The sequence below is a fragment of the Trachurus trachurus genome, assembly GCF_905171665.1.
Source record: "Trachurus trachurus genome assembly, chromosome: 14".
NCBI lineage: Eukaryota > Metazoa > Chordata > Actinopteri > Carangiformes > Carangidae > Trachurus > Trachurus trachurus.
The window spans coordinates 606,596-620,328 of NC_139903.1; the positions used below are offsets into that span (position 1 = coordinate 606,596).

Below are 13,733 nucleotides of genomic sequence, written 5' to 3' on the forward strand. Positions count from 1 at the left end.
ACACTCAATATGAAAGACAATACAAGGTCTAAAAGACTCCTGAAGGACTCCACAGAAATAAACTGTTTCAGTTTTAGCGAATCCTGCAGTTTATTCCACTTGTCCGGGGCAAAGAAACTGAAAGCTTTTCTTTCCTCCCTCTGTATTTACACGTGGAATATCTAACCTGATATATGATGCTGAGCGGGTGGGTCTAGGTTGACTGAAGTGCAACAAGGACATCAAGTAGGTTGGGAGCTTCCCAATCAATGCTTTGTAAATAAACAAGAGGCAGTGTTGCTCTCTACGAGAAGAGAGGGAGGACCAACCCACTCTATCGTATAAAACGATGGTTAACAAAACGTAAAGCACTGTGAAACACTGCATCAAGAGGCCTCAGAATGGAGGAGGAGGCATGCATAGTACAAAGTGTATATGCAGAAGTCTCTCTCTGTCTGTTTGACCGAGGCCGTTGGTGTGAAGATGAACTCTTTCTAAACAGTGTAACTCTGTACGTTCAGGAGGCCGTGGTCTGCTCGGTCCACCGGACAAAACGATTCACGGCGATCAGGCCCGAGACGCCGCGCATGAGCCAGATAGGCGTCTTGTTGATAATACTCAGTCTTCATTCCTGCAAAACACTACGGCCAGAATCAACACGAAATGAAAGCTCTTTGTCGACGCTTTAGGAAAATTCTTAAGAACGACTAAGATTGAATTTAAAGGGACAACGAGGAGTTTCTCCATCGGCAGAGCAAAAAATTCTGCGACAATAAAAAAAGTCTCACGTTAATGTGGATGAATCTACGTTACCACCTGTTAATGGGCCCATTTTCGATAAATATATGGTTTAACCATGTGAGAAGACATGGTGAACACATCGTGGTGTGTTCTGCAGACTGGTGTAACATTCAGGGACTCCCGGAGTCACAGATGTGGGCGTGTCTAAAGTACAAGACAGAAAAGTCCTCTGTTATTATTATTATTATTATTATTATTATTATTATTGCAGTTCTAATCATCACAATCGTTTTCAGAATCGACTGATGGACATCGACACTAAACTTGGGAAAGTGTTGAAGCTGGACAACGACATCAAGGCTTTAGAGAGCAGGAAGAAACAGATGGAGGAGGACAACAAGGAGCTGGAGGAAACCATGGAGCAGGTAACTCAATCATATATATATACAGTACATACACATATACATATAAATATATTTATATTTTAATGACAGGATGGAAGCTTTGAGTATAATATATTAAAGAGAAACGGGTTCCAGCTTATCGTCCCAGCACTGGAACCAGTGATTAAAGATGTGTTTGAATAAGAAAGAGATGAAAGGACGAGAATGAATGAAGATCAAGGTTAAAAAGGGAAAAGTCTCCCAGCATCCTCTCTGTCTGAGGCTCGTTTGTCCAGACACCTGCTCCACTCTGCATCAAGGCTCATTACCATCGATGGGAAACCAACAGAGAACGAGTACCAAGACATTTACATTACAAGCTGTTATATCTGACAATGAAATGAGGATATGGAGCTGATATTTGCAGGTAAATTATTCCAGTCAGTCAGTGGAAGCTTTAAACGGGGTTAGGGACAGAAAAGCTGTGTTGAATCTAGAGCTGCAACTAACGATTATTTTCATTATCGGTTAACCTGTCCAACAATTAATCGATTAGTTGTTTGGTCAATAAAATGTTAAAAAAATGTCTAAAAACATCAACCAGTGTTTCCTAAACCACCAGACGACATCGTCCTCAAATGTCTTGTTTTGTCCACAAACCAAAGAGAGACTCAGTTTATTGTCATAAAGGAACAAAGAAACCAGAAATATTCACATTTAAGAAGCTGGAATCAGAGAATCTGGACTTTTTTTTCCTAAAAACTACTCAAACTGATTATTAGATTATCAGAATAGTTGATGAGTCATTTAATAATCGATTAATTGTTGCAGCTCTAGTTGAATGTCTGAGATGACAACTGATGGAAAAGGGAGTAAAGAACTGTTTTAAGTGTTATTAAAGTTGATAGATTTGTTACATAAACTGTCACCAATGCACCTGTCTTCATTTAATTTAATTTAATTCACTTATCAGTTTAAAAACCAAGTGTAAGAAACATTAAGGAGTGGGTTTGTCAAGTTAATCACACAACCAAGAATAAATCTGCAGAGTCTCTGTTATAATTAAATCTAGGGGAAAGGAGGTTAGTGCTGTAAATTCATTCATTCAGAAATTTTATTTAATAGGATAAGCGCCTTGAGAGGAATCCAATCTGCAAACATACAACAACAAAGACAACAGACATCAACACAGACATAAAAGAAATGAGTACAAGAATGGACACAACCTCTCGATGGCCGCAAATGGCCATAGCAATAGCCTAAGAGAAATGTGAACTAATAACATAATATTCAAATTGAAATTACAGTGTGTTACAGTGTGTGTGTGATATAAATCATCTGAAACATGTGCAATTTAACTCAAAATAAGAAGACACAGAATATTTAAACCTATAGAAAGAAGTCAATGAGCGTAAATTTAAAGGAAGATTATTCCAGTCTGAAGGCGCTTTGAACATAAATGCTCTTTTACCAATCGTTTTGTTCACTGTAGGGATAAGGAAGAAGTACTGAGATGAGTGCCGTAAATGGTTTGTTGTAGAATATGGAATCAAAAATTGTTGTAGATAAGCAGGATAATTGCAATGTATACATTTAAAAATAAACTGTAACCAGTAGTGATTACAGTATGTCTTCTTATACTGAGTGTGGGCCAGTTGAGTGCATTATACATGATACAGATCTCTTGATCTCTTTTCATGTGCTTATAGCTGAGAAGAACTTAAAACTTTATCTATTTTCTTTTATTTTACTTTTATTTGCTCTGGCTTTTAACTCTGTTTTTAGTGTTTTGTTTGTTTTTATTCTGTTTTATGCTTCTTTTTTTTAAAAATGTTTTGTCTTTATGTAAAGCACATTGAGTTGCCTTGGTATGAAATGCGCTATATAAATAAAGATGCCTTGCCTTGACTTGCCTTGAGTGTAAAAAAAAACAACCAAGAACAAATCTACAAAGATGAAAATGTAAGATGTAAATGAAACTGTTGATGCACTAATGTCATAAATGTTATATAATAATTGTGTGTGTGCAGGTATTTCAGGGCTCCGATGAGCAGCTGCAGGACATCTACCAGAACCACCAGAAGACGGTGAAGGAGAAGGAGCGCCGGCTGACCGACTGCCAGAAGGAGGTGGAGAGAGCCGGACGGGAATGTCAGAGGCTCAACCGGGTCAAGGGCGACCTGCTGATGGAGCAAGGTACCGAGTCCCAGTCCCAGTCAGATCAACTCTGCCTGTGTTTTTATATTTACTAGGCCTGTAACGATACACGTGTCGAAACCGAAATCGCGACACTCTAGACCAGGGGTTCTCCACTATTGTCACTCTGGGCTCCACATTCTCCCATGGTCATTAAGTCATGGCCCACTTTTATATAATTCAAACCAAGATTTCTTTTTTTTTAAGCCTTTAAAAGCCTTTAAAAAGCCTTTAAAAACTCTTTATTGAGCAAAGTGCATTTCAGAGCACATGAATGAAACTGAGGAGTTACCATGACAACTGCATACGGAAGTGAATAAAAAAATATCAAACTGCACAAAATGGAGACCAACAAAACGATATATTTGACTTCTAATGCATCTCTGCATTCAGAGCATGTTCACTAAAGTGAATAAATATCAAACTGCACAAAATAAAGACCCACAAAACAAAACCAGATTCACTGCATCAGGCCACATTAATAAGAAACTGATATCTTTACATTCAGAGCAAATGGAGCAAATAATCAGAAAGTGAGGAGGAGCATTACAACTGCATGTGTTCACGTGTCTCGTGCCTTTCAAAATAAGTTATTTTTCAAAATAAAAGACATGTCCAACATCAGATGTGCATTAAATATTATTTACTTTTTTGACCAGCTGTTTTAGACCCACTTTTGGGTCCCGACCCACCAGTTGAGAACCACTGATATAACAGACAGGTCAGTTAACGTGTTCCTCTCCTCCTCCAGGTCGTCTCCAGCTGGAGGCCGACCGCCACGCCCAGAACATCAAGAACCGCGACGCTCAGGTGAGACGGGAAATGAAGTGTTCACAAAGTCCAGCTCTTGATGCTATGAAGAATGTAAATCAGATAAATAATAATAATAACTTTATAAAGCAAAGGGCTGGGAGACATGATAAAAGGAGGAAGAAAGGAGAGGATAACAGAGTTAGAAGAGAAGAAGGTATAAAGTAAAGCTGTTTTTAAATCAGTGAGTTCCTGTGTGTCCTCAGGTTCGCTCCCTGTCGTCCTTCCTGGAGATGGAGGGATACGACCGGCCGCCGTTCAGCGCTCTGCAGCTGCAGAGTTTCCACCGCCACGTGGCTCAGAGGCAGCAGCAGGACAAAGACACGCTCACACAGCTTCTGGTAAGAGATTTCATTTGTTATTATCTCATGATTAGATTAGATTCTGAGTTTTGGGGCTACGATTCGATTCAAAATCGATTTTCGATTCAAAACGATTTGATTCCTAATGATTTCTGCTTCAGTCTGTCGGTGTGAAAGGATCCTCATGATCTACTCCAGTCTGCTTTACAAGACAGAACGACTACAGTGTCTTTTTCACATTTATTGAGTTTTAAACATGTATCCATGCTTAGATGGAATTGTTGAAACTGTTGCATAAAAGCAATATCACATATTGCTGAAGTAACAAAATTAAAAGTGCTTCTTTATTAGAAAAACATAGTGCAGTTAAACCTGCTGCCTTTTAAATTCTAAGGAAACGGAGGCCGACAGCAGAAGATTTGTTTCATTTTTTCATTTTTTGAAATCGATTTTGGGACATTATTTTATATCGATTCTGAATCGTATTAAATGAGAATTGCGATTCTTTATATGAATGTATTTTCTAACGGCCATCGTCTGTTGTCGTGCTCCCTGTGCTCTGTGCTTCAGGCCGAGCTGCAGGACAAGGAGCAGCAGAAGCAGCAGAGCATCGACGAGATGCGGGACAAGAAGACGGGTCTGGAGAGGACGGTGGAGCTGAAGAGAGACCTGCAGGGGAGGAAGCAGCAGGAGATGAGGAACGTCCGCACCGAGCTGCAGCGGCTGGAAGGTTCATCCAGCCGACTGCAGCAGCTGGAGGCCGAGCTGTCCAAGGCCGTGAGTACATCACACACAGAGAGACAGAGAGGGAGGAATGAATGAATACATTTTTTATTCGTCATGCCACCACTGTGGCCCATCCCATATGGGATTACAGGACACAGTTTTTTGATTGATTGATATCTTTATTTCGATCATGTAAACGACAATGTAAAAAAAAAAGATAAAATAATAAGGAAATAAGTGAACAGCAAAAATGTAAAAAAAACATCTCATAAGCAACGCAGTTTACATGAGCGAAAAGGAGTAGGAAGAAGTATAAACTTATCTAATCCTACCCCTATCATTTTAACTATATGTTCTAATTAAAATCATAGCACAAAGACATTACATTTATTATTTAATTCCTCCATTACACCATGCACCATTTCCTGCCACATTTTAATCCAAATAGTAAGTAAGCAAACACCTTGTGTGAATTATTCAATGTACCTCTGGAGAATCATTTCTTTATGTCTCTTTTTAAACATGATTACACTCTAAATGATTTTGATTTCAGTTACTCATATTATTCCACAGTTTTACTCCACAAATGGTGATACAGAAACTTTTCTTTGTTGTGCGAGCTCTGCCAACCTTTAGATTTGATTTCTCTCTTAAATCATAACCTTGCTCTCTTTCATGAAACATTCATGAATATTTCTTGGTAGCAGATATTTCCTTGCTAATTTTAATGCCTTGTTAATGACAAATACCAAAAAAACAAAGACTAGACAGTCCTTCCTGTTGGTGTTACCTGCCACACAGCTGTGACACATAAATAAACAGTTTCAGATTACTTTCAGTACTCAACTACTATATATCTCTCTTCGTCACATTGCCCAAGCCTTTTCAAGAAATAAAGAAAATGCAAATATATTCAACTGAAAAAGATGTTTTATCTTCTCAGCGTCGTCCAACCACACAAACTCTTTATCTGGATCTACTTTACTAAACAGTTTTAGTATAATAAAGTCATAGAAAGGACAGTAGAACACTAAATGAGTTTCATTCTCCACCTCTTGGACGTCACATAAATTACAAACTCTATCGTCTTCTGCTGTGCCGACACATCTGCCTGAAGACCATGAATACCAGCTCTCATAGAGCACACAGGGATCTTTTCTTTTTAGTTTAATTTAATTTTAATTTAATTATGTAACATTTTCTGCATGAAAAAGACGGATGGAAAGTAGCTAATAAGATAAATCCGCTACAAGGCATCTCTTCTCTTCTCGTTTCGAGACTAATGTTATTTTGTACATTGTCCCTGATACAAATAAACCTATTACACTAAACTAAACTTAACTTTAAACAACTTTAAACCAGCCCTAAATTAAATATTGTCTCACTGTACGTCTACACAGTTTTGCAGTACTGTTTGTGCTCATAGATAACACCCGTGACTGTGTTGTGTTGTGTGGTTTCTAGGAGCGCGAGCTGCAGAGCGCGGTGCAGAGCTCCAACGTGGACGAGCTGAAGGCCGAGGTGCTGGAGCTGCAGAGGGAGAAGGTGGAGCTGGACCGAGCTCAGAGAGCGCTGGACCAGGAGATGGAGACGCTCAACACACACACCACGGCTCGCACTCAGATGGAGATGCTGAAGAAAGACAAGGTGCTGCACTGTCCTTCAATACAAACCTCTAATGTGTGAACTCATCTCTTCTTCATCTTTCTCTCTGCACTGCAAAAACTCAAAATCTTACCAAGAACCACCATCCATCTTATTTCTAGTCAAAAATGTCATTTCTTAGTCAAAACAAATCTCATTATACTCAAAATAAGACTCATCACATTAAAAGTAGCTTGTTTTTTGGCACCTTTTTACTTCTGTCAAGCTGATTTTCATCAATCTGATAGTGGATCAAGTTTTTCTTTCTTATTACAAGCACAAAAAAACTTGCTTTCACTGGCAGATTTTTCTACTTATTTCAAGTGAAAATTAGTTTGAAACAAGTGAAAATGATCTAAAAACAAGTTCATTTTTAGGTGATGAGTCTTATTTTAAGTGAAAAGAGATTCGTTTTGACAAGAAATAAGACAAATATTCTTGGTAAGATTTGAGTTTTTGCAGTGTGGGCTCTGGTCGTCTTTCCTCCCTCCTCTTGTCTTTCATTCATACATGTTTCGGTATTGTCTAATGTGTTGTCTATTGTCTAACTGTGTCTTTTTATGCCTCACCTTCGTATAGTAGCTTGTGGTCTGTGTAATTCTGTGTATTTTATCATCTTTATGTTATGTGATGTGTAGGGACTACAGATGGAAATTAGCTGTGAGCTAAATCTGGTGCAACAATCTTTTCATTTTTTTTCTGCAAATGATGAATGTAATTGTAACACTGTCCCTTATTAAACTAATAAACTAAACTAACTAAACGTTCTCTTCTCTTCTCTCTCTGTGTCGTTGTTCCAGACTGAGAAGGAAGACCAGGTCAGGAAGATCAAGTCTCGTCACAACGAGGACCTGGTGTCGCTGCTCGGCCACTTCCCCAACAAGCGGCAGCTGGAGGACTGGATCTACGCCAAGTCCAAGGAGATCAACGGCACCAGGGACCGACTCGCAAAACTCAAGTCAGTCAGAGTTTTTACATTAATTAAACGTCCTGTTGTCCACCGGGGTCAAGGAAGGAAAGATGAAAGATGGAAGGGAAAAGTAAGGAAAGAAGGAAGGGAAAAAGGAAGGAAAGATAGAAGGAGGGAGGGAACAGATTCGTTCAAGGAAGGAAGAAGAAAGAAGGAAGGAAGGACGAAGGGGAAGATGGAAGGGAAAAAGGAAGGAAAGATGGAATGGAAGAAGGAAGGAACGATAGAAGGAGGGAGGGAACAGATTGGGTTAATTGGGTCAAAATAGGAAGAAAGTAAGGACAAAGGGAAAGAAGGGAGGGAAAAAGGATTGTGGAAAGAAGGAAGGGAAATGGAAGGAAAGAAAGATGGAGGGAGGGAACAGATGTGTTCAAGGAAGGAAGAAGGGAAAGAAGGAAAGAAAGATGGAGGGAGGGAACAGACCAGGACAATTAGATCAAAAGAGGAAGGAAGTAAGGACGAAGGGGAGAAAGGATGGAAAGAAAGATGGAAGGAAAGGAGTAAGGATTGTGGAAAGAAGGAAGGATGGAGGAAGGGAACAGCAGGGTTAAATAGTAAATAAGAGTTCATGTATGTGAAGAACTGAATCTAGAGTATATACGTACATTAATTATTTTCTTTCTTCCTGGTCAGTAAAGACCTGGCGTCCAACGAGCAGAATAAGAACCACGTCTCCTCTGAGCTGCGTAAGAAGGAGCAGCAGCTGAGCAGCGACGAGGAGAAGTTCTTCCAGGTGTGTGGCAGCCAGGACCTGGACCAGGACCTGGGGAAACTGGGAGAAGACCTGGAGAAGATCTCCAAACAACGAGGTAACCCACGACGACGCATATCATAATATTAATAACAATAACTTTATTTATATAGCAGCTTTAAAGGGATAGTTCAACATTTTGTCAAATTGGCCCATTGCCATAATCCCTATAGTCATAGCAGTAGGTTCGTTACCTTTAATTCTCGGTGCAAGCTATTTTTAGAACGGCGGAGCAGAGCCGTGAGCTGCTCAGAGCTACGCTACAGAGGCTCATTATGGGATTTCTTGGTTTCCCTCATTGATAAAACTCATCAAATACACAATCCAACAACTCCACAATGCTCTGGTGGACAAGTTGTGAGCTGCACATTCACCACGCTATGAGATAATAACACAACGTTACCACACAGAGTTGTTTTAGAGGGAAATTCATGCAAAACCACTGATGCGCGTTGCCTTCAGGGACAGTTTTTCATCAAGCAGACTCTGCATTTACCTCGAAAACGGTAAACGAAAAGGTAACGAACCTACTGCTATGACTATAAGGATTATGGCAATGGGCCAATTTGCCAAAATGTTGAACTATCCTTTAATAACGACCTAAACTCATAATACACACTCAATAAACTGTGTGAAATGTTTAATTGTCTTGTTTAGATCTCCTACATTCAGTCAGGATAACATGACCCAAACCCCCCAATGGTTCAGTGTTACAGAGCTGAGCTGCTGTTGAAAACAGGAAGCTGCTTCTCTCTAATAACAAAAACCAATCGGCCATTTTATCATATATTATTACATTATATTATATTATTATTTTAATTATCATCATTATTGTGCTTTATGGCTCAGTCTGTAGCGTCCGAGTTCGGGCTTCAACACCTGTTGGTCCGTTCACGTCGTCACGGAGCAGAAAGAACAGAAACAGAACCAGACGACGTTCAGTTTCACCGTTTACATGGCACAGTTTTCATTTCTTTCGGTTTTAGAAAAGGTTTATTCCACCTGTTTATTCCAATTGAGCTGTTTATTTGGAGCTTTTTCATTCGGTTTGGACTCTGAACTGATTCTAATGGGAACATTTGGCTCCATGTGAACTCAGCTACGGTGTGACTCTGTCAGACGCTCTGATGAAGTGTTGCAGTTTGATTAATGTGGAGGAAAGTCTGTGACACACTTGTTTTCATCCTCATTCATTCATTCATTCATTCATTCATTCATTCATTCATTTCTTTATTTCAGACCCAAGGGGATCCATATCGCCATAAAAGCACAATAAAATAATAAAAAGACAGAATACGAGTAAGAAAAGAGGGAAAAATACAAATCCTTGTACAGTAAGTTATAACATTTAATATAGTTGTATTGTTGAATTTATTAATTAATAATTTATTTATTTATTATTTAAACTAGGGCCGGGACTTTAACGCGTTAATTACGATTTAATTAATTACACAAAAATTAACGCGTTAAAAAACGCATTTTAAACGCACTTATTTAAAAAAAAAAAAATTTTTTAAGACATTAGTTTAGGCGGCAGTCCTTTGTTGTTAGGGCGGCCGCCTTAACAGGAAAGCGCTGCGAGAAACCCTGGAAAAGAAAAATTCGGGAAATTTGAGCAACACTAGTTCAGACTCCACATCTGGCAGTGAAGACAGTAAACATGTGTCCAGTATTAATGCATCTGTCTTCTCTGTCTCCCTCTCTCTCTGTCTTGTCTTGTGGTGTTGCAGCCATGTTGGCGGGCGCCACGGCGGTCTACACCCAGTTCATCAGCCAGCTGACGGAGGAGCGTGAGCCGTGCTGCCCCGTGTGCCAGCGGACGTTCCCGTCCGAGCCCGAGCTGCAGGACGTGGTCAGCGACATGCAGTCGAAGCTGCGGCTGGTCCCCGACAAGCTGAAGAACACGGAGCAGGAGCTGAAGAGGAAGGAGAGGAGGAGGGACGACATGGTGGCGCTCAGACCCGTCAGGTACCGCAGCGCCAAAAACCTGCACCGCCGCACTGCAAAAACTCTACATCTTTCCAAGAATATTTGTCTTATTTCTTGTCAAAACTAATCTCTTTCCACTTAAAATAAGACTCATCACCTAAAAATTAACTTGTTTTTAGATCATTTTCACTTGTTTCAAACAAATTTTCACTTGAAATAAGTAGAAAAATCTGCCAGTGAAAGCAAGTTTTTTGTGCTTGTAATAAGAAAGAAAAACTTGCTCCACTATCAGATTTTTATACTTATTTCAAGTGAAAATCAGCTTGAAAGAAGTAAAAAGTGTCTAAAAACAAGCTGCTTTTAATGTGATGAGTCTGATTTTAAGTAGAATGAGATTTATTTTGACTAGAAATAAGACAAATATTTTTGGTAAGATTTTCAATTTTTGCAGTGCGCTGTTTAGATCATCGGCAGAATAACGGCGTTATTAATAAGCAGCGTTATGCTACCCACACACCAGAAGACTTTGAAAAGATTTAGAAAAGACTCTAAAGATTGTTCACTATAATATCATTTTTTCCAGCCCTTCAAAGTGCAGGAAAAACACAGTTTTTATTTGGACCTAACCAACTCACGTATCCCTCCGCCCAGGGTTAGCGCCCGCCGATCAGCAGTTGGTTCGGTCCAAATAAAAACTGTGTTTTTCCTGCACTTTGAAGGGCTGGAAAAAATGATATTATAGTGAACAATGGAACTGTGTATTTATTTTCAGGTAAAACCTCTTTCAGGCCGTGAAAATAGGCCGTTTCTTTGGGTCTGTTCACAACACTGTATGTTGTAAATCTCTGGGCAGGGCTATTATGGGCTGGCGTTGCTAACGGGAGGAGTGCAGAGAGTCTTCTACTGCAATTAAAGTACTTAGGGGCTATTTGTAGATCATACAACCCCACTTTTTAAAAAAAATGATACTATCCCTTTAAAATGTCAACCGTTGTGTTATTTCCATCAAGAAGAAAAAGAAGAAGGGGACAAATAAATCTTCAGAGAGGTCACACAAAGTCTGCTCAGGTTGGGGTTTTAAAATTCAGTCTTCTCTTTCTCCAAATTTAACCTTTTGGATTCGTATCTGATGTTTATTTCCAGAATGATTCCGTGCCAATCCTCCATTGTAGGTTTAACCACTGGTTCCCTGTAGTGGGTTTTTGTGTTTGAGACGTGAAGGCTGTATGTAACGTGTCTGGTTGAGTTTGGGGCCAGAAGCAGCAGCAGCTCTGTGAGCCGAGCTCCACTAGATGGAGCTGGACTCTCACGTGACGGAGGTTTGATCCTCGTTTCCTCTGACTGCCTCTGTGTTTTACATTCATTTAACTTCCATTCAGATTGAAGAATTCCAGAAGAACTGAATCTGTTGATCTTTCTGAGCTGAAACAAACTAAACCTACTTGAAAACAAAATAATCCCATTAAACACTTTTCAAAATAAAACAGTGTTTGCACCAATCGGAAGACGTTTCAGTATCTCACCGGCACCGGGAACCGACACAGGAAGCAGCAGAACCAGAACTAGCACCAGTACCAGAACCGGTACCAGAACTAGTAGGGGTGGGAGAAAAAATCAATTCACATAAATATCGCGATATCTTTTTTGACGATTGTCAAAGATCGTTGTTTTGTTTTTTCAGAAATCGATTTTTTTGTGTGAAATTTTTTTGATATTTTTTTTTAATATTGTGCAATGTGCATTAGTTCGCCTTTTTTACATACAGATAGTCCAGGTTTTCAAAAGGGTTTAAGTTCACTTTATAATGGAGTATGTTAATTTCTAGGCTTCTACAGTGTTTGTGTGCAGATAAATGTTAAAAATGCTAAAGACTAAAAATAGAGAGAATCGGCAATATCGTAGAATCGCAATTTGAATCGAATCGGGAGAAAAGCATATCGTCCCAGCCCTACTAACTAGTACCCAAACCGACACCAGAACCAGAACCAGAACCATAACCCGGTACCAGAACTGGTACTGGTACTAAACTCAGTACCAGAACTATCAATCAATCAGGCTTTATTTGTATAGCACTTTTCATGCCCATGGCAGCTCAAAGTGCTTTACATGTTAAAAACAAGCAATATAGGGGACACATATTGGGATACATAGGGAACACATGTTAGGGAGACATACATAGATTCGCAAACACATACACATTCACACAATAATTTTAGAACATTGGATTTTATCGGGGAAACGCTATCTAATACTCACTCATTTGCAGTGGGGAAAACACTAGATAGTAAAATTGAGAAGACGAGAAAGACACTAGGTAAAATGAAATAAGATAGATAGAATGAGAGGATAAGAGAGATACTAGATCAAATGAGGTAAAATAGATAAAAAGATAAGACCAGAAAGACACTAGATAAGAATAAGCAGGTGTAGTGGGATAAAATAGAGAAAAGAATGGGTGAATTAAGATAGAATAAAAAAGATAATAATAGTAAACAAATAAATAAGAAGATAAGATAAATTAAGTTAAATGCATGTTTCAAAATAATAGAAATAGTACGAATCAGTTGAAAGCAAGGCTAAAAAGGTAGGTCTTTAGTTTGCTTTTAAAAATGTCCAGATTCTCTGCCCTCCTCGAGTCCTCCACATTAAGAGCTTTAAAAACCATTAAAAGGATCTTAAAATCAATCCTGAAGCAGACAGGTAGCCAGTGCAGAGACCTTAAAATGGGTGTAATGTGTGCTCTCTGTCTGAACTAGTACCCATAATTATTAGGAAGTAATCCATTCAGACCATATTATAACAGTGTATCCTGATTATTGTCCACTCAGATGATGAGATTCATTTACACACACACACGGTATTTCCTAAAAACTTTACTGAGATTGACTGAAATACCGGTGATCGTTGCATCGCTACCAAGACAGTCGGTCTCTGTCCCTCTGCTCAGAGTGTCTCATGTCTCCTCTCTGCAGACAGACGATCGTGCAGCTGCAGGAGAAGGAGCTGCCCGAGCTGAGGAACCGTCTGCAGAGTGTGAACAGAGAGATCGAGCGGCTGAAGGGCGACGTGGAGGAGCAGGAAACGCTGCTGGGAACACTGATGTCGGAGGAGGACACGGCCAAGGCCTGTCTGCAGGACATCGCTCTGATGGACCGATACATGGTACCGGCCTCACCTCTACGGTCTCCCTGTAGTCATAGCAGTAGGGTCGTTACCTTTAATTGTCGGTGCAAGCTGTTTTTAGAACGGTGGAGCAGAGCCGTGAGCTGCTCAGAGCTTCAGCGGTTTTGCATGAATTTACC

The 13,733-nt window shown here is 39.7% G+C and overlaps 1 protein-coding gene across 1 annotated transcript in view; it reads left to right on the forward strand.

The window, feature by feature from the left end:
* Positions 1-13,733, forward strand: part of rad50 (RAD50 homolog, double strand break repair protein) — a 53,602-nt gene that overhangs the window by 7,469 nt on the left and 32,400 nt on the right. Inside the window, exons 7-16 of the mRNA XM_083986400.1 lie at positions 1,017-1,145; positions 3,134-3,299; positions 4,051-4,109; positions 4,316-4,450; positions 4,982-5,188; positions 6,602-6,784; positions 7,582-7,739; positions 8,385-8,560; positions 10,233-10,470; positions 13,404-13,593. Coding sequence (XP_083842526.1) covers positions 1,017-1,145; positions 3,134-3,299; positions 4,051-4,109; positions 4,316-4,450; positions 4,982-5,188; positions 6,602-6,784; positions 7,582-7,739; positions 8,385-8,560; positions 10,233-10,470; positions 13,404-13,593 — 1,641 coding nt within the window. The remainder of the gene's footprint in view (positions 1-1,016; positions 1,146-3,133; positions 3,300-4,050; positions 4,110-4,315; positions 4,451-4,981; positions 5,189-6,601; positions 6,785-7,581; positions 7,740-8,384; positions 8,561-10,232; positions 10,471-13,403; positions 13,594-13,733) is intronic.